The 24,274-nt window shown below is 34.1% G+C and overlaps 2 protein-coding genes across 8 annotated transcripts in view; one reads left to right on the top strand and one right to left on the bottom strand.

Moving 5' to 3' along the window:
* LOC128227447 (tRNA (guanine(26)-N(2))-dimethyltransferase-like) overlaps positions 1 to 6,068 on the top strand; it is a 29,636-nt gene extending 23,568 nt beyond the window's left edge. For all 5 annotated transcript variants that reach the window (XM_052938000.1, XM_052937996.1, XM_052937999.1 and 2 more), the window contains exons 3-8: positions 142 to 409; positions 2,570 to 3,533; positions 4,113 to 4,203; positions 4,393 to 4,560; positions 4,903 to 5,013; positions 5,908 to 6,068. In XM_052938000.1, coding sequence (XP_052793960.1) covers positions 142 to 409; positions 2,570 to 3,533; positions 4,113 to 4,203; positions 4,393 to 4,560; positions 4,903 to 5,013; positions 5,908 to 5,979 — 1,674 coding nt within the window. In that variant the 3' untranslated portion in view covers positions 5,980 to 6,068. The remainder of the gene's footprint in view (positions 1 to 141; positions 410 to 2,569; positions 3,534 to 4,112; positions 4,204 to 4,392; positions 4,561 to 4,902; positions 5,014 to 5,907) is intronic.
* Positions 6,069 to 6,538: 470 nt separating this feature from the next.
* The window catches only part of LOC128227446 (IQ domain-containing protein H-like), a 32,041-nt gene continuing 14,305 nt past the window's right edge, over positions 6,539 to 24,274 (bottom strand). For 2 of the 3 annotated variants that reach the window (XM_052937994.1, XM_052937995.1), the window contains 14 exons: positions 20,170 to 20,303; positions 19,294 to 19,371; positions 18,636 to 18,744; positions 18,141 to 18,368; positions 17,440 to 17,590; positions 16,424 to 16,599; positions 14,019 to 14,291; positions 13,119 to 13,307; positions 12,694 to 12,814; positions 11,522 to 11,796; positions 11,004 to 11,186; positions 10,072 to 10,197; positions 9,559 to 9,620; positions 6,539 to 9,217 (listed from right to left, as the gene is read on the bottom strand). In XM_052937994.1, the coding sequence (XP_052793954.1) occupies positions 9,019 to 9,217; positions 9,559 to 9,620; positions 10,072 to 10,197; positions 11,004 to 11,186; positions 11,522 to 11,796; positions 12,694 to 12,814; positions 13,119 to 13,307; positions 14,019 to 14,291; positions 16,424 to 16,599; positions 17,440 to 17,590; positions 18,141 to 18,368; positions 18,636 to 18,744; positions 19,294 to 19,371; positions 20,170 to 20,303 (2,304 nt within the window). In that variant the 3' untranslated portion in view covers positions 6,539 to 9,018. Of the gene's footprint in view, positions 9,218 to 9,558; positions 9,621 to 10,071; positions 10,198 to 11,003; positions 11,187 to 11,521; positions 11,797 to 12,693; positions 12,815 to 13,118; positions 13,308 to 14,018; positions 14,292 to 16,423; positions 16,600 to 17,439; positions 17,591 to 18,140; positions 18,369 to 18,635; positions 18,745 to 19,293; positions 19,372 to 20,169; positions 20,304 to 23,515; positions 23,546 to 24,274 lie in introns of all 3 variants that reach the window. The other variant, XM_052937993.1, reaches the window with a different exon arrangement.

Here is a 24,274-nt window from a genome sequence, read left to right as displayed (position 1 = left end):
GGACAATCCCGGACGTCCGGGACGTTATCACATGTATGTAAGTTCACAAAGTGGTTAAGTTTTGTCAAAACACTAGGGTTTTTGCATTTTGATTCATTGCAAGTTTGTGACATTATGATTTTTAAAACTAGACTTATTCAGGTGCTGTTTTGCTCCATGATGGCAAATGAAGAGATGACGACAGAGATGGAAGGACTGTCTACAAAGTTCAATCTGATATCGGAAGGGAAGGCTACAATCATCCAGCCGGAGTCAGTGTTCTATAATCCAGTCCAGGAGTTTAATCGAGACATAACAATCGCTGTGATATCGGAGTTTGCTACTGACCATATTCAGCATGTCAAGGAACTACGACAGAAGAAAGCAAAGGCAGCTGGTGAAGTAGGAGAGGCAGATGGAACTGATCTTGGTTTGTAAAAATGTTTTAATAAGTTATTTCTGAAGTTAAAGAATATGCTTGGGTTTTACATTTACCTTTAACTAGGCAAAATAAATGCCAAGGTTTGGGTTACATTCTTTTCAAAAACAGATAGGGTAGGTGGGCTTTTTTACTTATTTTTTATTAGGCTTTATATATAAGAACACGTTTGTCATCATTGGAGAATGGTGTTGTAGTAATATTCTGTAAAAAGCTTCAAAGGTTTTAAACAACATATAAGTCGGCGTTGGCGTCACACCTTGGTTAAGGTTTTTCATGTAAGCACCTTTAAGTCATTATCTCAGTAAATACATCAGTTATTGCATTGAAACTTTGGATATGTATTCCCAACTATCTTACATACTTAATTAGTGAAGTTAGATAACAATTATTTGAATATAATGCAAATAATAGGCCTTTACTGTTCGACTTAGAAATTCTGGTTAAGGTTTTGCTATAAGCACACAAAGGTTAATATCTCAGCAACTACTTGAGGTATTGCATTGATACTTGATATAATGGTACTCAACCATCCAACCTACTAAATTAACCAAGTTCGATAACTCTAGGTTGCATTTAATGCAAATAATTGCCCTTTATTATTTGACTTAGAAATTCTGGTTAAGGTTTTGCTATAAGCACACAAAGGTTAATATCTCAGCAACTACTTGAGGTATTGCATTGAGACTTTATACAATGGTACTCAACCATCCAACCTACTTAATTAACCAAGTAAGATAACTCTAGTTTGCATTTAATGCAAAATAATTGCCCTTAATTATTCAACTTAGAAATTCTGGTTAAGGTTTTGCATGTAACCACATTTTAGTCAATATCTCAGCAAATATATCATGTATTGCATTGAAACATTAGATATGTATTCCCAGATAACACTTTTTTGAATATAATGCAAATTATGGGCCTTTATTATTTGACTTAGAAATTCTGGTTAAGGTTTTGCATGTAAGCACACATAGGTTAATATCTCAGCAATTACTTGATGGATTGCATTGAGACTTTATACAATGGTACTCAACCATCCAATCTACTTAAATAACCAAGTAAGATAACTCCAGTTTGCATTAAATTAAAATAATGGTCCCTTTTTTATTCGACATAGAAATTCTGGTTAAGGTTTTGCATGTAACCACTTTTAAGTCAATACCTTGGCGAATACATCATGTATTGCATTGAAACTTTACACACAGGCTCCCATCTATTTAACCTTCTTATTTAATTGAGTAAGATAACTCTTTTATAACATATAAATTTTGCCCCTTCATTATGCGACTTAGAAATTCTGGTTGAGGTCTTGCATGTTAGCACACATAGGATAATATCTCAGCAACTATTTGATGTATTGCATTGAGACTTTATACAATGGTATTCAACCACCCAACTTAATTGAATAACCAAGTTAGATAACTGTATTTTGCAAATAATGGCCCTTTATTATTAGACATAGAAATTCTCGTTAAAATTTTGCATGGAACCACATTTATGTTAATATCTCAGCACACCATGTATTGCATTGAAATCTAATCTAACAGTGATCCATGCATGTTTCGCCAAAACTTTTCAATCCTTACATTGAAAAGCGGCGGATTAGTCGAGCGCGCTGTCTCTGTGACAGCTCTTGTTTATATTTCAAACAACTATTTCGAAGCTAAGGTCAGGTTCTCCACCAGGGTTTCATTCTCTTGACCTCTAAAATAATACTCAGCTTAGAATAACCATGGAATTAATTTAAGAGTGGTTTATATTTACAGCATGTGGCTGTTGTCACTTAACCAAGCTAAAATGATTTGTCACTTAACCAAGCTAAAATGATTAGTATAAACTATAAACTGTACCATGACAATGACTTGAGCTGGGTTCATTCCTATTAGTATCACATAATAATTCCTGCTAGGTATTATTACATCAGAAGTTCTTAATTTATTTTAGGGTATCTTATGTACCCACTTGTCTCATCTTTTAATGGATTAGGTCTTTTGACACACTTGCAAATGTTTGTTGCCAAGAGATGCTTTCATCTAGAAAAACACACAAAATTTCATGCAAATATTTAATGTGCTCAGTTATAAACTGTTAATTTATACATGTACTGATATGTACAATGTATATACAAATTGTCCTGTTGTATTTCAGATGTCCCTCTGGAGGCTGGGAAGCATCATCCCCATGGCATGAAGATTCTTGAGGGCCTTGCTGCATCAGGGCTGCGTTCAATGAGGTTCGGTCACGAAATTCCTGGAGTTCAGAAAATAATCTGCAATGATTTTGATAAGCAAGCTGCTGAAATTATTGCGAAAAACATTACAAGAAATGGACTCAGTGAGTTAGTTGAAGCTAGTTGCGCTGATGCGTCAATGTTGATGTACCAAAACCGGTTCGGGTTTGATGTGGTTGATTTGGATCCATACGGCACTGCTGCGCCTTTTCTGGACTCAGCTGTAAAATCTGTAAGGGAAGGGGGTCTTTTGTGCATAACATGCACTGACGCTGCTACTTTGTGCGGAAATACTCCGGAAAAGTGTTTCACCATGTACGGTTCTTTGCCACTAAGGTCAAAATTCTGCCATGAAATGGCTATGCGAATAATTTTAAGATGCCTGGAATCACATGCAGCAAGGCACTCAAGGTACATCGTTCCTCTTATCTCTCTCAGCATTGACTTTTATTTCCGCATATTTGTGAAAGTCTATTCAGGTCAGAAGAAAGCCAAATTTTCTGCCACCCACACTGGAATGGTGTACCAATGCTCAGGCTGTGGCGCCTTTAAAACACAGAATCTAGCTGAAGCAACCCCAGCCAAAGGTGACAATTTCAAATTTTCCGCAACCAAAGGCCCACCTGTTGCGGAAAAATGTGAACACTGCGGTTCCCGTCACCAAATGGGCGGGCCATTGTACTTAGGCCCCCTACATGACAAGGACTTCATTGATCGTGTTATAGGTCGAGTTGTGTCGGAGGGGGAGGGGTTCCGGACAGGGAAGCGTTTGGAAGGCATGTTGTCAACTGCCCAGGAGGAACTGGACACACCCCTCTACTATGAGGCTGATGGCCTTTACCAGACTGTGAAATGTCAGCCCATGCCCATGAATACATTCAGGTAAAAAATGTTGGAACAATACGTGAATCCCAATATTGCATAGAATAAAATTTAGTAACTTATTCAAGCTCAAGCCAAAATGAAACTTAGAAGTAATCTTTAAAAATATTTCATTTATTGTAATTTACAATTTTGGTAATGTGTAAGCCAGAGTGCAATTTGGAAGAAGTCTATTAGATAGCCATGCAAGAAGCTTTATTTGATACACTTTTTAAATGGCTAGAACTTCACCAAGTTTCCAAAGTTCTGGTCTCAAAACTCACAGTTTGGACATTTTTTTATATCTTTTAAATTTATTTTATATTCTTACATGATTGTTTATAATTATCCATGTCACCTTGATTGTGAAGATAGCTAAAGGCTGAAAAATATGAATCACTATAAGTCTGTTTCACGGTTAAAAACCAGTACTGATTTCATTTTAAAGAGGCCATGAGGAAATACACCTGGTGGGAAGTGAACCCCAAACCTCTTGGGGAAAAAGGCAGACACCTATACCACTTAGACCACTCTCACCATTTTAAAGTGTAAAACTTAAATAATTTCTGACAGTACTTAAGATATATGTGTTAATTGCAGGTCAGCATTGCTGAATGCAGGCTATGAGGTCTCATACTCGCATGCCTGCAAGAACTCTTTGAAAACTAATGCACCTAACTCTTTGATATGGGTAAGACTTTGTTAAATGATCATTGAACTATGTAAGCTACAAAATTTAGCGTATTCTTATTCAATATAATACAACCAGTGGCAATGATATGCTTGTCAAAATAAACAAAAAGGTTTCTGTTGTGAGCACTATTATCTACTGTATTTGCATGTATATCACACAATATATGTCTGAATCACTCATTTATAGGACATAATGAGGGCCTGGGTGAATCAACTGGAACTGAAGCCCAAAAGGAATGTGCCAGGTACTGCGGGCTTCAAGATCCTCAGTGAAAAACCCTCTGTTGAGGTGGATTTTACAGAGAACCCTGGAGCGATCCCTAAATCAAGAAGCCAGAATCTTATTCGCTGGCAGGTTTGTGTAGATTCAGGCCTTGAAAAGTCCTTGATTTTGATGTTTTCTTTGAAAATGACTTAAATACTTAAATACGGTCTTTGCAGGAGTAGTATTTTATGTTGATTCTTGAAAAAGACTTGAGTTTAAGAAATTTAATTAAAACATTATTGGATTAAGACAAGGTTTTAGAAAAAATCCTGGACTTTTGGTGATTTAATTGAACAGATACATACTTTAATTTAAATAGTTGTCTTTACAAAGTCCTAGTATTTTATGTTTGTTTGTGAAAAAGACTTGCTATAAAAAGAATATTAAAAAAATATTATTGAATTAACCCTTTAGTTTTAAATATGAATACAGGTAAATCCCGAAAGGAACTGGGGGCCAAAACCACGTGCAAAACGAGAGGGAGAACTTGATACAATGGAAACACGACGTCTACAAAACCAGGGGAAAAGGCGAAAGAAGGCTGTATGTATCCTTGATAAAGATGCAAAAACAGTCAAACCCCGTTGGCTCAAACTCCTAGGGACCAGAAAAAATACCTTGGATAGTTTGAGCAAAGCAGGAATTCTTACCTTCAGTATAAAGAAATGGGTCCTTAACATACAGTACGAGCCCACGAGGGATTCGAGCCAAACAAGTTTGAGCCAATGGGGTTTGACTGTATGTGCAAGATTGAATAATCAGCTCTACATTTATTTATACTTTGAAATCTAGGCAAATATTTTTCCCAAAATATTGAATTCTGAAATCATAGTATTTTGAAAAATTGTCTGAATTTGGTGTCCAATACATGATTTGTGAGAATTCTGTAAGAAGATAACAAGAAAAGTCCAATGGTACTGGAAAAGTCATCCCTAGGTAGATCTTACGTTACAAAGTAGTACCAAATGTCAGGAGTCTGTGACCCATTATTTTAAAGCTTAGTAATTGTTGGTTAAATGCATTCAGTGAAATTTGAAAAAATATTGCCAATAACGTTTAATCTACCATCGGTAGAAAATATTCTTTTTCGCACCTGCAATCAAAATAATAGAATATGCATGGGAAAACTTGTACAAATCTGGCCCAACCAAGCTGGTATTAGTTTTTGTTTGTATGACTTCTCCTGTGCATCAAGCAAATATTGAAATGAAAATTAAGATCAAGTTTTTAGTACTTACTGAATTATATTATTGGTTTTGAAATATGTAACAACTACAAATGTAAAACCATAAATATTTGGCAAGCCCAACAAAGTTGACAAACATAATACTAGTGGAATGCTTTCAGGATTGTTTTAATTTTGACCCATTTTAATGTTCAATCCAAAATGCATCTGATGTTGGTCTCCAGGATAAACAGAAGTATGTTTGTTTTCAGGAGAAGGAAGCAGATAAGAACAACTCGGAGGCAGACAAGGACAAGAATTCTGACAGTGAAAATGTGTCATGATAAACATTTGACTCTGACATGTATAAGACTCGAGATGTTGCTTGTATTATTAATATTGATTCTTAGAAAATAAATTTCATATTATCGTTTATTTGGTTGTTTAAGACGAGATATTGTCATAGCCATGGTGTCATCAACCAAATTTGATTACCAGCCTGAGTTATGACCCTTAAATTGCTAAGTTTTGTCATTACTATCTTGACATTCTTTTAATCTATCCAATGTTTACCAAATTTGGTAACAATGTTAACTGTTATATCATATTCAAATACGAACACCAGAGACATTTGCCCGGAAATAAACTTATTTGAGCTTGTCCATCTAATTTCTGTCAAGTAAAGCTGAATTCAAAGCTCAGTCAGACAATACCCCATTTTGAAGTCAATAGGTCAAATTTGAAAGTCATGGTGACCTTCACTACAAAAAATACAGGTCCTTTTTTTTCCCTTCCATAACTTGAACAACTTAGTGACAAGTGTTCAAACTCTGTATGCACATTAAACAAGGTCAGATGATTTCTACAGTAATCAAAATGATAAGAATACAATAATAACGCCAATATCTATTTACCTTTTAATTTCCATCATTAACATTACATCAAAACAAGTCATGTCAACAAGAACAGTGTTGAAAAAATCAACAATCTTACAAGTGAATTTATCATGATGTCTAATAACAACCCAGACCATCTTAAAATATAAGACCAATCATTCAACAAAGGTATCAAATAAGAAAAACGAACAGTTTTATTGTAAGTAGTTCTGGCAAGCTTGATATGTTAGTGCCTTAAAATTGGCAAGCTTCTCTCAATTTCTTATGAGGTTTTGACAAAAAAAAAAACACAAACGAAATATGTTAAGTATAACATTGAAAGCATTTTGTAATACAATGTTATAATTTCAAGTATGCATCAAAGAATAAATAATAACACCACCATGTTAAATTTTGTTAGTGCTTGAATGTTTAAGTACTTGAGCATTCAAGGGACTATACACCAGATGGTCCCAAAATAGGTATTTTTTTTAAAACAAGCCTAGAACTATCAATACCAGCTTGTATGAGGCCAATAATACAACACTTATAGATTAAAAGAATATTTTGTTGCTGTCTCAATTGAGTTTACACGTTTAAAAATAGTGCATAAGGATTTCCAGTTTAAAATTTTGAATATTTAGTCATGTGATTAGTACAGATACATATTCTGACATTATTTTTTAAATTAACTGGTATTTACATGGTAGACAAAGCCAGTAAATTTTAAATTTGAAAAATACACAAAATCTGTGAAGGATACTTGTGTTGTAAGCTATGTGAAAGTAAGATTCAATGGGTTGTACTCAAGGGTATCAATTTTCTCATTTTCTTGCAATTGTATCATCTGGTGTCTAGTCCCTTTACAGAGTTGGACGGAAATTGATTATGAGTTATCACAGAAAAAAATACAGGTAAATGCATTTCTTGGAATACTGTTGGAATGTTAATTGGTCGAATAAAAATACTAAATTACTTTTTGCTAAATATAAGAAAATTTGATTAATTGTGATTGTTCAGCAGTGAATATAATATATATTTCTGCATCAATCTTGAATACATAAAGCTAAACTAATATATTTTTTTAGTGAATATTAGAATTTAAGAGCGTGAACCTTAAAATGGCAGTATTTTGAAATGCAATTCTCTTCCCTGAATGATTCAGTGATTACTACATTAATGAAATAAATGAAAAAGGCATACATATCTATGAAATCTATTACACCAAATTAATATCATTAACAAGGCATAAAATGAAAGTATGTGAATGAAATTCCAATACGCCAGATGAACATCGTATCAAGTTGCTGAAATAAGGCAATAAAAAGTCATTGCAAAAATGCATCTTAACGAAGGCGTTTTAGATATATCTAATTACAAGCAAAAATCAGACCATAATCCTTCAATACTTCAAACAAGGAACATTACATGTGACACAATCTATCACATTGTAACACATCTGTAATAATGTACAATATTCTCTTAAAAGGTAGCATGTTACATATGTTACAATGAAAAACAGTCTATCACAATGTTACACAGACTAGCGCAATGTTACACAAACCTCACATTGTAACACAAACTATCACATTGTAACTCATCTGTTACAATGTAACTAACTAGTTTACAATGTAACAAAGTCTATCACAATATATCATATAAATGTAACACACCCATTACAATGTAACACACTCGCTTACAATGAAGCACAGTCCATCGCAATGAAGCACAGTCTATCACAATGTTCCAAATATATCACAATTTAATGATCTGTTACAATGTAACACAGTATATCACGTTGCAATAAAGTAATAAACACAATATATCACAATGTAACACAATCTATTACAATGAAGCAAAGTAAAACAGTTTTTACAATGTTAGTCTATTGCAATGTAACACAGTCTGTTGCAATGTAACACAGTAGATCACAATGTAATAATTACATGTATCCTAATGTTACACAGTATATTACAATGTAACACAGTTTATTACAATGTAACACAGTCTGTTGCAATGTAACACAGTCTGTTCCAATGTAACACAGTCTGTTATAATGAAACACAGTAGATCACAATGTAATAAACACATGTATCCTACTGTTACACAGTCTATTACAATGCAACCAAGTCCATCATAATGTAACACACTCTATTACAAACATGGGCCGACACAGTCAATTGTAATATATATAACAAGTCAATACACTATCATAAATATCACAACTCAAATTGTAAAAGTTCAGGCATTAACAGGAGCAAAGAAAAATATACAATTTTTAATAGGAAAAAATAGTAACAAAATTGTTTATCACAGACTTTAACACTATTACAAAAGACATCAGCAGAGATACCTCTATAGGAAAGTTTTGGTTCAAACAACTATAGAAAATGCAGCAGAACTACCCCACTAACGCTATAGCATTTTTTTCTATTATTTTTTTTGCTCTTGCAATGTACAAAATATTTTGAATTTAGCAGAGAAACCTCAACATGCTCTAAATTCCGTTTATTTTGGTTCCGGTGTATCATCCGTCTCTTCCTCGTCGGCATTTTGTATAGTGGTCCCCAGGATGCCCTCGATGTCACCTATTGCACGTTGGAAGTTGGTTTCGCCCTGCATGTTCGGGGCCGAGATTTCTTGATGGATCACAGACAGGTTACGGGCGAAACTTGCCAGTGCACCTTGTAGAGTCTCACCCACCGTCCTGTAACATGCAAATATATGAGCTTTATATCTTACTTGATGAGTTTAGTTACTCTAAAATGTAAATACCGTACATTGATTCGGTGGATTGGATTCTAAATTATTAAAGAGAGGAGACGATGATTTTAAATGAAAATATGAATATCAAGTTCTTTTCTGTAATAAGTTCTTTTAATGAGTTCATTTTTCATATATGCATCTACATTTTGCAAGGTATCTTAATAAGAAGCAAATTGGCATGATGGAATCATTTAATTTTCGATAACCTGAAAGGACTGTATTGAAATATCATGACTTCATATTAAAGAAGCGAGTTCATATGCCAACAGTGTAAATACTCACAGCATTCCAAGCTTTTCTCGGTTGAAACTGTCAATTAGTGTAAATACAGTTCCCTGTTTTTCCTGAAATTGAAACAGACTCTACATGGACCCACTGTGAGAAATTGTTGTCGATATAAAACGCATAAAAATGTTTCAAGTTAACTTGTAACTTTAAAAAGTTGTACATGTACCTAAAATAAATTTGAATACAATCCTTTATGAAGCATAACTAAGTTTGGTAGCAGCCCATTGCAAGCAGTGTAACACTTTTTCATTATATTCAAAAGTACAAAGGATATATAACTTCACAACTGTTTTTACAAGAGTAAAGATACTTGCATCACATGTGCTAATGGTTTTTGCAACCCTGTGTACCAAGTTAAATGTTTATATTATATCTTAGTGGTTGTTTTTAGTGTGAGCCGAAGTGAATGGCAACTACAATAGCAAAACCATGGCTATGTTAAAAACTTCACTTTTTTTCTTTCAAAATCAAACAAGCTTAAAGTTTTTGATGAATGTCAAATGGTACCTTGATGTCATATCCTATGCCATGTGCTCGACACATCTGGAAGAAGACGCTGTAGTGAACCACAGACAAATTTGTATGTAACAGCCGAGTGCTCATCACACCGAAACGATTTGTGTTCAGAGGTTGCTGCAAGAAAACAGGCTTTTTTCAAGATTTTTAAGCAAATCAACACAAAGCACAAGGTTTATGTGCAATCACCTAAGGATAATGAATGAATGTTGAGGAATTCTTGTGATTCCCTACCCTATGTAGTAGATTATGTACTCTGTACCCGTGCTGGTGTACCCTTTAACACATAAACTAAGATCTTAACCTTAACCAGGACAGAAATACTAGAATACTCTTTAAAGAATGTCCAAGTATTTGAAGTAGTGATAAATGTAACGCAGGAATGTTGAAATTTCATCAAAAACTTACCACAAAGTCAAATTAATTGTGAGCCAAATTAAGAGTAGTTTTCCAAAAAATTAATTAAACAGTCTTATATATTGATTTAGTTTCCTACAATTGTTGGGCCAGCTATATAAGCTGATATCAATCTCTCTCAAGTTCATTTCCAGGGTAGAAACTAGTACTAGTGTTCAATTTGAGCCTCTGGTAGGAGGCTTCTTGGATGAAAAAATTGGGCACCTATATCATTTCATTATGATCATTACTTAAGTTAATACTAAAACAGATTCCATTATAATATAGTTCTAATTTAAAGTTGTGATGTATTATATGAAATCCGACAATAAACAAATATTGACTTGACTTCACTTATGATGTACTGTAATTGTTTAAATTTAAAAAGGTATTCAAAACGTAGCAAGTTAATGATATTACTAATGAATGTTAGTCTACGGATGATATAATAGTTGAGTCATATAGTATAGAAATTGGTCAAAAGTAAATTTTGCAAAAATTGAAGCAAACTGCAGTAGTTCACATACATCTTCATCAGTTCCATGTAATCTTCGTCGTCTCTTCTTGGCTTCCTGTTTTGGAGGCGGCACATCAAATACATGTGTCCGCGTGTTCAGTGTGCCGTTACTGACAAACGACATAAGCTGGAACATAGCGAGGCTATCACTGTACTGTAGACTGATGTCTAAGGCCCAGAGCTGCTGCTCCATCTGAAATGTACACAATGTCATAAACATTGAATGAATATGTATTCCATCTCATTGGTGACTAAGGAAGGCAAGAATGTCATGTACGGTCAGCTGATGACCAAAACCCATAGTTACTGCTCTGAAACATGACTAAACTGAGATTCATCCTTATCAATTAAAGGTTATGTGTGATGGCCATATTTTTTTTTTTTAATACATTATAGGCTTTTATGTCAATGTTGCGATATAACATTACCATTGTTCAAAATAAGGAGTCATTGATGTTCGTGGTGGCATTATTATATCTATAAAGAGTAAGCTTGATTTTGGACTGAAACATATGAATATACACTAACCGTATGTGGGTCTATGAAAGTCACAAAGTCCACAGCAAAGTATCCCATAATTCCTCTAGACTTGCACGCATCTGCGATCCTGAAGCAACATTTGTTCAGAAGCTCTGGCTCCACAGACGCTTGTGGAACAGACACGCCCCAACAGGAGAACGGAGTATCTGCGTGAATCTGGTCACCGCAGCTGATGATACTGCTTGTGCCGTTGGGTTCTATCAACATGTCGACTGTCAACGTGGTTATGCTGTCCGATGGTGGGCAGGCTTCTATGATTCCTCCTGATGAATGAAAATAACAGTAAAGTGTTGGTAAATTAATGGAAATAGCGGTAAAGTGGTGGTAATTAATGGGAAAAAAGTAAAGTACATTAGTAAATGAAATAACAGAAGAGTGTTGGTAAATTAATGGAAATAACAGTAAAGTGTTGGTAAATTAATGGAAATTACAGGTAATTCTTAGTAAATAACAGTAAAGAACATTGGTCAATGAATGGAAACAAGAGCTGTCACAGTCACATGACAAATGCCCCCTAATTGGGTCTTGTCCTCTCCACCAAGTCCAACCACTCTTTTTATGTTGATCTGACAAGATTTTTCTGTTCAAAGTCAATGTGGCCCTGAATTTTGACCTGTTGATCTTTAAATTATTGTGTATCATCTGCAGGTAACAACCAACCACCCTACCTCAAGTATATCAATAGGACAAGCTTTTGGTGTCCAAGGTCGCTGCAATTTTGCTCTACAGCAAACTGACCTTAAGGAATCATCTGCTGTACTCCTCAGGGAGACCGGGAGTACAATAACAGTAACATATATTGGTAAACAAGTAGAGCTTGTAAGAGCTTTCATACTAAGAACTCCAAAAGCATTTAATATTTGATAGAAAATTCACTGTCTACATTGCTATTAAAACTAGTTCCCTGTGCCAGTATGTGTCGCAAAACCATGGAATACCTTACAATTCAAATCAAGCCCATTTAGGGGTATTTTTCTCGAATTTAGAAACAATATGCAATGACCTTATGGCCCTTGATGTACTCAAATAATTTATATTGGTTAGCAAAAGTAATGGGCCGCAATGATCATCTGTTGGGGACCAAACTCAAAACCAATGCCACTGTGGATGGATACTACTGTGTGGCTTTAATAGCTAGTGTCTGGCTAAAACCCACATACCTTTGCTGAGGAAGGAGGTGAGGAATTTATCCCATGTTGAGTACACCTTGGTGTTAACAGGGGTGCTGTGCTCCTCTAGCAGTTCCCCGATCTCTGACAGGATCTTGATAAATACTGGCTCCTGTAAGCATCATAAATTGAATTGCAAACAGATCATCATTTTTTCGTCCTCCTCATTTAATTGCAAGATGTTTAAATGAGTAAGATTGTTGTAGTTGTAAACAAAATGTTTCTAAGTATTTTATTTATTATTTAAGTTTACATTTGTACTTTTAATCAATTTCTTCTGCACAATATTAAAAAAAAATGAAGAAAAAACGCTTTGATAATCGATGGAAAAGTAATCTTGCTCAATATTTTTATTCAAAATTATTTACTTTTTTAATCTATAAATTAAAAATCATTATTAAAAAGTGTAATCCGACCTGAGCCCACTTCTTGCTCCACTTGTCCCCGTAGCGTTTCTGTTCCTTGAGCGCCCAGCGGTAACATTTCAGGTGCTCCGTGATGTCGCAGTATGCAATACCCCTTCCATCAAACTCATCGTCCAGCTTGAACAGCCAGCGTTTAACCAGGAGGTTCTCTGTTACTAGTTGGGCCATCGACTCATGGAGCTGTAAAAAGTTGTAAAGGTAATTATAAAGATTAAAAAGAACATTTTTGTTGATTTTTACATAGTTTATATAGAGATTAATTTTAAGCTTCAGTGTAAGATCGAAATATATTGCACTGAGTGAGCACCAAAAGATATTTCATGAGTGGCATAGCCATGAGTGAAATATTTACTTTTGATTTTCACGAAGTGCAACATATTGCTTTCTTACACAGAAACAAACAATTTTTCTTTTATTAATATGCTTAGAATTGGAATCAAAAGTCATTGGAAAGAAAAACCTACCAATTTGTGTACACATATGTTATGTCATTTTGGAAAAGATGTAGTTGAAATTAAGTCCCAGCCCTGTGCACACTGAAATATGATGTGGAACCAAGAGCGGGCTTAAGTTTCAAAACAGTGAAAAAATATATAAATTTGATATTTTTACTCTTTGAAATTGAAACAGTGAGTGAAATATCAATTATATTTCACTGATCACCGGAAAGCATATAATTAAATACCTCAACTGTCTGATTTAAACAAAATTTGTACAGTGAATGATGAATTGCATAAAAGTAGATATCTTAATATTGTTAAACCAACAGATTTGTATCAATAGTAAACTAATCAATATAATGTCATCTATTTGTTGTTGAAATTTTACACTTTTACTATTTTTAAGACTTCCCCTGTTCCATAACCTCAACTTGGTCACACAAATACCTACCAGGCCAAGACTGTAGATGTCATATTCACTAGGCGGCATGTCCACCTTTGCACTGGCGAATATCCTCTTACAGCCAGACTTTGTCGAGTACAGATGCGCCACCTCGGGTTCGGGGGCAAAAATCGGCACCTCTAGGTAGTTGGCTATATCTAGGTCGTCTACGTGTGGGACATTCGTCATCATGTATGCCTCGCGTCCCCTGATCAGGTTCTTAATGCGTAACATTGTCTGTGGGCTGTACTTCAGCAGTGTTGAAAGGCACATTCTGTGGGTCTGGAAAAATAATGATAGTTTGAGCAATTAGCCTACAGCAAGTATGAATTTGGCGAACAAATAATACTGACGAACAATTTGGAATAAGGCCAAAAAAATATTAGGCTGTATGTAAAAACGTTATTGATATCATTGGGGAATGGCATTAAAGTTTTCTTCTGTATAAAGCCTAAAAGGCTTTTAAACTACATATAAACCACACACACTTAAAGAAAATGTATAAACAATTATACATATGTTTATAAACAGGCTTTATAAACAGTATGGTCGGGGCCTAAATTATAGGTAGGGTTGAGAAACAAGAAATATTTTTTTTTAATGCTTAAGGTAAATTTCATTCCATTAACCTTTTAAAAATAGCACACTTATTTCACTGATTTCTGACTGTTGTTTCATAGATAACAACATTTGTAATTTTGCTTGCAGATGTTGCAACCTAAGCTATTGAGACGTGTTTAGAGCAGAAATGATTGGAAAGTAAGGGCGTTTTATTTACCGCCAACTTTGTTTCGGCCATGTATATTGTTCGTTTGTAACGATATACGTCATTTAATGTGAATAAATGACATTTTTCAATTTCCATCCTGGTTTGTCAATTACTCGAAACAAATGAACTAACATCATACTTTTAGGAGAGTACTCATAAATATGCTTATCCCTGCAGTGAATATTGTGAACAACTAAAAAGTTTCATTGTGGACAACTAAAAAGGAACTCATGAAACTTTGAAACATAAAGACAAACTGAGAGTGAAAATGTGTGAAATATGACAATTAACATTCAACAACAATTCAACTAGTTGCCCTACCTCTTCCTCAGCTTTAATCTCTTTCTTAAATGCAAAAATATCCAGAACTTCATTCTTATGTACAAAATCAGATAATGTACTTCTTAAAATTTGTACATCTAAAGAATTGTTTATGATTCTTTAAAAGAAAAATATTTCATTCATTCCTTCATAATCTCATGGACAATGTCTTATCAAATATAAAAAAAATAGTTACTAAGACTATGGCCTAATGGTGTTCCGCTGATGTGTTCAGTTGTTTTTGTTAACAATATGGTCGAAAGCAACAACTACGCGTAACAACTTTAAACATACACATACCATAAGTATAGTTAAACAAAAAAACAATGTCTTTCTTATATGGCCGATTATAAGGATTACGTGTAACTACACCAGAATTAAACTACAATTAAGGTCTTGTCAAAAACCAATTGTACTATCAAGAATCGGTTACTTGAGTGGAACCAATTATCAATAGTGAAACTGGAACCGATTCCAACCAATACTATGGACATTTCTTTATTTATGACAACATAAAAAAATTCTTATCTTCTTAGAAGACATGATTCTGGTATAATAGATTATGAATTCTTGCATACCGGATGTGTGTTTCCGGTCATGTGACCAGTGCTGGAAAAACCCATCTTACTTACCCCATGTAAGATGAGTCACGCGCTACATGTGTACAACGTGCCACTTCTTATTACATTTATTGTATGGTTTATGAAAAATAAATAATGCCATTTCAATAAAGCGCAATCTTATATATATGTTTGCTAGGCTTTTAATTAAAATTGAAAATAAATAATCGTAAACAAACGCTATTTTTAGTCTCTGCGCTCTATGACGCCAGTAAACAACGTGCACGCGCTTTTTGGTGTAATTGTACAAAAGTTTGTTTTCAACATCATTTTTTTTACAAATTGATAAATTTAGATATGCAAGAAAAATTACCGGAAACACATGATAGATACTTATAATACATACAGAGCACATGACAATGTTCATCTGTTGTTGTTGTTTTTCAGTCAAAATATGAGCATAAGTCGCCGATTATTGCAGTTAGAATCATGGGTCTCATTGCAAGTGTGCAAATTGTCTCTGTTGACATGTGTAACAAGTTTCGTTTGAATATTTTCTTTTTTTAAGGTATGGCCAAAGATAAAGTTTTTGCACAGCAATGCTGACATTGATACAGCTGCTAATTAAACTGATGACAACAATGACACCATGGCTTATCATGACCAAACCTCAGGTTTTTATATTCTAAAACGAGACAAGTAAAAATTAAACACCACAAACAATGTCCAACTATACATAGCATCAAGTTATCAAAACTACCTACCGGGAAGCTCTTGATAGCTTCAGGAACAATTATCTTGTATCTTTCAGCAAATTCGCCCTGGTCTTCAACATTACCAGAATCGATTGCTGATTTAAGACCGAGAAGCTTGGAGTAATACTGTAGGGTCTCCTCACTGAGAGGCACAGGAGAGATAAAAATGACATCCACATTCGGATCTGAAAATAGACATTACCAGACTGTGTTATGGGATTATCATTTAGATGTTTGTACAGTATCTGCATGTACCATGCATATTCAAATCAAACGATAATTGTTGTTGATCATTTGTCAAGTTTATGTTATGTCTGTCAAAGTTTTGTTGTTCTCCTTCTCAATATTTTTTTACTAGAGTTCTGAAAATCAGATGTGTCACCTATAAGGCACGCACATCATTATGAAAATAACTCGTGCAAGACAATGGCCATCAGACAGGTTCTTAAACTCATTTGGGATGTTACGCCAATAAGCTTTGCTACCAAGGCTTGTAAAGATTGGAGAAAAAATGTCTGTGATAGAGAGCAGAAATGATAATGTGACGCAGTGTATGTGGGCGATATTGCCTAACATTATGATTCCCCTCTTCTGCCATACCATGTAGGCTACATAAAATCTCCTCAATAGACGAACAACTTATTACCTCTTTGAAACAAATACCATGTACAGTTGAAAATATTTTAAGTGGTGAATGTTAAGTTGGTGAATTATAAAAATAAAACGTCACCAAGAATGCATCTTGAAGACCAATTTTGCAAAGATAATGTTTTTTTCTCAATTTTTACATAAATTTTAATTTAAAGACATGCTTACACAAGCTCTTCAATATAAGGTAAAAAGCTTTTTTATAAGTTATACGAATTTTTTTAAGCTTGATAGTGACAAAACCTGATAGCCATTTTGTCCATTTTTAGGCCATGGGAAATTTTGCTTGGTGGTGATCAACCTTTTGGGTTAAATAGGCGGACACCTATACCACTTGACTCTAATCTAATAACACATGTATCAAATCCAAACTGTACCTCGTATATCACAGAGCCTGGCCATCTGTGTATTCTGTCGGATGCCAAAGTCGTGTATGCTGTCCCGTATCTCCCGATTCAGACCCAGTGAGGGTATGTGGATCACCACACGCTTTGATTTCTTGATACGATCCCATGACCGAGCAAATTTCTAAAAACAGACCAAAAAAATATTGATAGATTCTCTGTGTGATAGACATTCATTAATTTTGCCTCTTGAATACTTTATTATTCTAACAAGAACACTGCAGAGTGAATGTAAATCTGTTGATTTTCAGAAAAAAAACTCCTTAACATTTGTTAAAGCCAGAGTTATGGGCTTTGCTGTACAAGTGCACATTGTCTCTTTCAACATGTCTATTAAATTTCATTTGAATACTTTGAATGATTTTAGAGTTATGGTCAAGGTTAGTTTTCGCAAAACGATGCTAATGATGACATTGTATATACAGTCTCCAAAAACAAACAAGTTAGAAATATCCGAATAAAAAGCATGGTCAAATAGAATAAATTAAAACTTTTGAGAGAAAAGAACTATGAGGAAGTGGAAAAATTTTTAATAGAAAATATTTTCTTAAAAAATGTTCTGTGAGTATTCTTTGCTTGCCAACACATTATTCCGTAGTTACAGACAGTTAATAATTCACAGGCAATATTATAAATTTCACATTATCAAGAATCTCACAAACATTTATACACACCTTTGCCCTGGTTCTGAAGGCATCCAGATTGTCAAGTCGCACTTGTTTGAGCTGATGTCGAACCTTCGCCATCTTGATGTGCATGATCCATGAGATCGCAATTACACCCGCTGCCCATTTGCGTCGTCTGTATTCCAGATACGTGCTTCTCTCTCGATACATTTTCCACGTGGCCTGAATCTTGGCGGAAGCAATGTTACGACCATTTGGTCCTTTGAATCGGCGTCCCTGTTTAAGCACAATTTACATTAAACAACCTTTAATAATGGAGTCATTGTTTTTGTATTTTCATTGTACAATTGTAACAACCTAAACAGCTTACATGTAGCTCTATAGGAAAAAGCATTATTTTAATTTAAAATGCAAACAAATCTGGGTGTGCAAAACTGATTAAGTTTCTACCATCATCTTTGTTGGCTTTACGGACAGCAGCTTAATAATCAACATAAACAAAAACATCCTTCGATACAACAACTAAACATTCCAAGCAGATACCGGTTTATAGATGATATTTTCCACATCATCTCTGTTCACAATGCAGGACAGCAGATCATCAAGGCTTGGTACTATCTCTAACTCAAACTCTTCAGCAAGATCTGCTAACCTGTCGGTAGAAACAAACAACATCATTAGTGTGACCAGAAATGAATGAATGTTTTAGTTCATTCCTTTATGAGAACAAAATTATTTAACATTCATGATAAGAATGAAAGGGCAATGGGACAAAACATGCCCAGGGTTCTCAATAAGTTTTGGTTGAACCGTCTCAAACAGTTAAGTAAACGATGAGCTTCTACTTATTCTACTGAAAATTCATTTAGTTTTCCAAATTTGAACCGGCCCTATTGCCATTTGAACCGTCCATTTTGGCCGGCAGCCGGTTCTTATTGAGAACACTGCATGCCACATCATTTTTGACAAGGTAGACGAAACCTCCCACACCATTTTGACATGGTGGACACCAAGGTGAACTGGGTTTAATTTCTGGCCTGGGAGAATGTGAGTATGGTTGATGGTCTCCAAGCTTCTCTTGATTCCCCCTCAACACGAGACCACACTCTTGCCCAACATCATGCCAACTAGAGTGACTTAGTTCACAATTGTAAAATTCAAGATTAATGTTTAAAGAAATGAAACAGAGAGCCATTCTTACTTGTCTCCGTTGATAAAGGCCACTGGTACAGCGAAGTTGGACAGCATCTTCTCCACATGTCTCAACATGGTCACGATGCTGCAAAAATGTTAGAGGATATATATTAAGTGCATATTCTCAAGAAGATTCCAGGTAAGCACAGATGTGGGGGCAGCATATAAAAATCCTTAGTTTTTACATTGTGGCATTCTGGTATCTCCTCTGTGCTGGCATTGGAAGGCTGAAGCCTAGTCTGGACAGAGTCAGGTAGTTTACATTAATGGGACAAAAGTGACACTCACTTACAAAGTGATCATTCCTACTTCTAACCATGTGGGTTTATGGGATCTCTTGTGTTTTGGCATTGTAAGTTAGACCCTGAACACAAAGTTTTTTTCAAAGACAAGAGAGTTTTGTGTCACAGCAAACAGGTTTGACGTTGGGTTTGTATTCTATTACCAAATATATTGACAAAATAATTTTGGATTCTATAACTCAGGTTACTCCTAAACTGTTATTGTGAGGAGCGTTAAGTAAAGGCTTACAGATTTGAATGTTTGACATATTTCAAAATGACCTTTACACACAACTATGAACCAATGAAATGTTTTTGTTGATAAACTATTTTAGATCAAACTTTTAATTACATTTTTCCATTGACATATTTAAGGAAATCTAAACAAATCAACACATGGAGTCAGTGAATGGAAAAATGTAGCTAACCCATGAGGACGACCTTATTTCTGTTAACAAAATGAGATTTCTCTTTAACAAGAAACTCAATTAAGCTGAAAATGATAACTAAGTAATGCAAATACTTGCAAGATAATTAAACAATCTATCAAAATTCTTGGTCATTTTCCCCCAATAGAGTCAAACAATCAATAAAAAACTGACCTTCCCCATGTTAGACAGTAGTGCTGCTTGAATGACAGGAATTCTGAAGTAGTGTCCCGTATACGACCGTTCTGAACTGCAAATCTGTGGGAGATCATCTTGAAGTCTCCGCTTGCTGGAGTTGTCGGGGGAGGCTGTAAGAGTGGAATATGTACGTAAATAAAAGCCTCAGGATTAGACTTATGTTGATCCATTATATTATGGACTATAATTATTCATACAATTTGTATATTGCAGAACACAGAAGCTGAATTAGTGAACACTGACAAAGTTAGAATAAAGATTATTAAGATCACAGAAAATTTCAGTAATAGATTCTTAAATTCAGTTTCACCAATAGTTTTCAAAAGTAGATTATGTAATAAACAAAGAGAGAAAATAACGAAAACATGAAACAGAATGTTACAGTCTGGTTATTTTTTATAACTAGATTATGCATGCATGCATTTGCCATGCAAGTTCATTGTGTTGTAGGAATATAATTATATATATAACACAATCTGATATAAAATCATGAGTTGGAGAAAAGAATTTTGAATATTTTTTCAAATTCATTTAATGACAAAAGCAAACAAATCATAAAACAGCAATGCAATGATATGCACAATTTAAGAGAGAAATTGCAAATTAAAGCAAAAAAAAGAAATAAACATTACCAGCTGAAAATTTGCTTCCAAAAAATTCGGCACGGGTTCCATTCCATAAAATGCCATTAAACCTTTCATCCATAAAATGTAATAAAAAAATGTTAATAAAATACAATTAAAATTTTCATTCCATAAAATACAGTTAAAAATTCCTTTCCATAAAATGCAATTCAAAATTCCATTCCAAAAAATGCAATTACAAATTAAATCCATAAAATACAATAAAAAATATATTCCTTATAATATGCAATTAAAAAATCCATTCCATAAAATTCAATTAAAATTTAATTCTATAAGATGCATTTACAAAATCCATTCCATAAAATGCAATTAAAAATTTCATTCCATAAGATGCAATTAAAATGACCAGTTACATTTTTTAGGATTTAACTGTACATTGTATTTGACACCATTAGTAATATTTCCTACTTTTTTGGGGATAGTGGTTATTTTAAATAACCATGAATAATCTGTTGACTATGAGACACGCATGCCGAATTGTAAAACCAGTATTTTTCAACTAAAAAAAGAGAATATCACTTGAAGATCTAGTTAAATCATCCCATGGACAAAACTTCCCATGTCATTTTGACATGGTGGACAAAACATCCCATCCTGGCATTAGATCCCATAAATTCTTGCCAGTATGGACACCAATTTATCACCACAACAAAGGTGGTTTTCACAAATTATTAAATAATTTCTAAATGTAAATGATTGTTACCAAACTGTTAACACCGAACTGTTAACACCGAACTGTTAACACTGAACTGTTAACACCTAAGTTAACAGGCTTTGGGACGATGAGTGTCAAATTGATCTGGGATGTTTTGTCCACCATGACAAAATGATATGGGAGGTTTTGTTCACCTAGTCAAAAATGACAAGGGAGGTTTTGTCCATGGGATGTTTTGACCCAAAGGTATCTCATCTGCATAATAACGAGAGTGCAAAAACATGCCAACACCACAAAATATACATTGTCAATGTCAATCAACATACTGCATGTGAGTGAAAGTGTAAAATGTCTTACATAGGCAGGTTTTAACGTTCAAATAATGTTGTATTTTTTCTGTTGGGTAAAATTACACTTCAAACAGATCATTTTTATTCCCATTTTACACTTTCAATAAATTTTTAAAATGGAAAATGAAACTAACAATATCCATTTGCAAAATGACAAAACCTATGTGCTAATACTATACCTTCTTTTTCTTCTGAAAATATCATGGCAAATTGTAGGAGATTATTAAACACATTTAATAACTTAACAAATATCAGTGAAGTTCATTAAGTATGGGAAATATGTGTTTGTATAACAGAGAGATATGTTAGTTTGGGAATCATGTAAGACTGTGGGAGGTATTAGTGTTTGTGGAACAAGGGACAAAATGTGTTTGTGGAATTAGGCAAGTCTAATGGAATCATGTGTAACTGGAATCATGTTATACTGAGGGAGACATGTATGTTTGTGGACTCATGCAAGTCTGCGAGAGATTTTTTTTATGTGAAGCTTTTGACTGAGGGAAAATGTATTTGTGAAATCATGTAATACTGATGGAGAAATTTATGTGTTTGTGGAATAATGTTATACAATTAAAATGTTTGGTCTGCATAATATTATGCATGTAACACAGAACTAAGATATCTAGTGGTTGTGTAGTAATTTCAACTATTGAGTTCTTGTAGTCAAACCTAAAACTAAATCTGCTATTGTTATTTTTTTTAGTTTGTTTCTGTTTGTTTGGAGATGATAGTTAGCAGCATAGACACATCTGTGGAGCTAAATACTAGCTTATTCAATAGCCGTTTTGAGTTTTCGATCGCTTAGATTTGTAGATTAGAAGTAAATGACAAGGTAGCAAGGAACAAGTATTAAAAGAAAAATAGTTAAATGCAAGTGGATCTGAACAGCTTCTAGTATCTCTTATCCTTCTTCCATGTATTATCTTTTACCATATTTTACAATTAGATCTGGGCAGGTTGGAATCTACTGTATACTTACAAACATGGGTGACTTTTGTCAAAACATAAGAAATCTATTATTTCATTGATTCTAAAAATGATAAAGCTATGACTATATTTTCCTGAAAAATAAATCGTTGTTATGGGAATAACACAATAACAAAGGTCGTAAGGAAAAACACAGTGATGGGATATTGAAGATTGTTGCTGGTGCCAGTTAAGATATTAAACATAATTGCTCAGTTTTAAAAGGTGATAAACATTTCACAAAGGGATGGACATGTGTTTGATTAATTTCATTATGGTAAAAACATTATATTTTTTTTCATTTTCATGACTGCTGCAAATTATGTATATTAATGGCTGAAAATCTTTTCTTCTTAAGTAGCTTTTTGCCTTTTTAGCAGGGGCATGCATTCAGCTATGCCCATGTTTTTTTTTAAATCATGGAATCATTGTTTGTTCTTATTTTATAGTTGGCTTTGATTTAATTGTATTCTCCATAATTTGAATTCATGGATTTGAAGATCATGCATTCAATTTTCACAACTTAAAGAGCTTTCACTGTACAATTTTCCAAAATGAAAAGGCCAGGCCTATTTGAAATTTTTGCTGAAAAAAACCCCTGCTTTTAGGGTCTAAAGTAAATGGTGTTAAATTAATTCTTTTAATTTAATAATTTGCAGCAGTGTAGTATAACAAGCCAAGCAGGTGGGGTAACTCATTTTGCTTACCGCAAGTACTAGATCTGAGTGAACTGGCTTCTACAGTAAAAGCAATATCAGCTAAACTCTTTGTATAATGAAAGGCGAATAAAACTGAAAACTAAACTATACCTCTATAATTATTAATAACTTCACTGGGTGTTAAAAATTAATTACACAAATAGCATTATCACATAAATCTGTCATTAAACTCTTTGGCAAAAGCATTATCTTTCAAAACAAGCCATTAAAAGAGGTTAAATACAAATAAACCATCATGTCTTTTACAACAGCAAAAAACGTGGACTAAATGCCAGAAAGTACTTAAACTGTACGTATACTCAACAAAACTTATTAAGGGTCACTCAACAATGGCTTACGTACATATATATTTAAGAAATATAACACACCACTAAGGGTCATATGACATTATAAGGACGGGCCAGTCAACCACCGAAGGTGTATATCACCTTCGGGGGCTGACTGACCGGTCCTTATAATGCCTTATGGCCCGAAGTGGTGTGTTATATTTCTTATATTATACCGAACACTTTTCATTACAATTCAATATATTTAAAGTGATTTAAATGTGATTAATTTAACAAAGCTAATAATGTTTACTTGCGACAAGTTTTAGCGTTGTGAAAATAGCAAGCAGCACTTATCAATTGTATGACGTCAGCGGTCCATATTACATTTTTGGCGAGGTCCAGACCGGCCAAAAATATGATATGGACCGCTGACGTCATAGAAATAGATATTAATCAAAATACAGTGATATATGGACCA

Source organism: Mya arenaria, chromosome 3 (assembly GCF_026914265.1).
Source record: "Mya arenaria isolate MELC-2E11 chromosome 3, ASM2691426v1".
Lineage (NCBI taxonomy): Eukaryota > Metazoa > Mollusca > Bivalvia > Myida > Myidae > Mya > Mya arenaria.
This window is presented reverse-complemented; position numbering and strand designations above follow the sequence as displayed.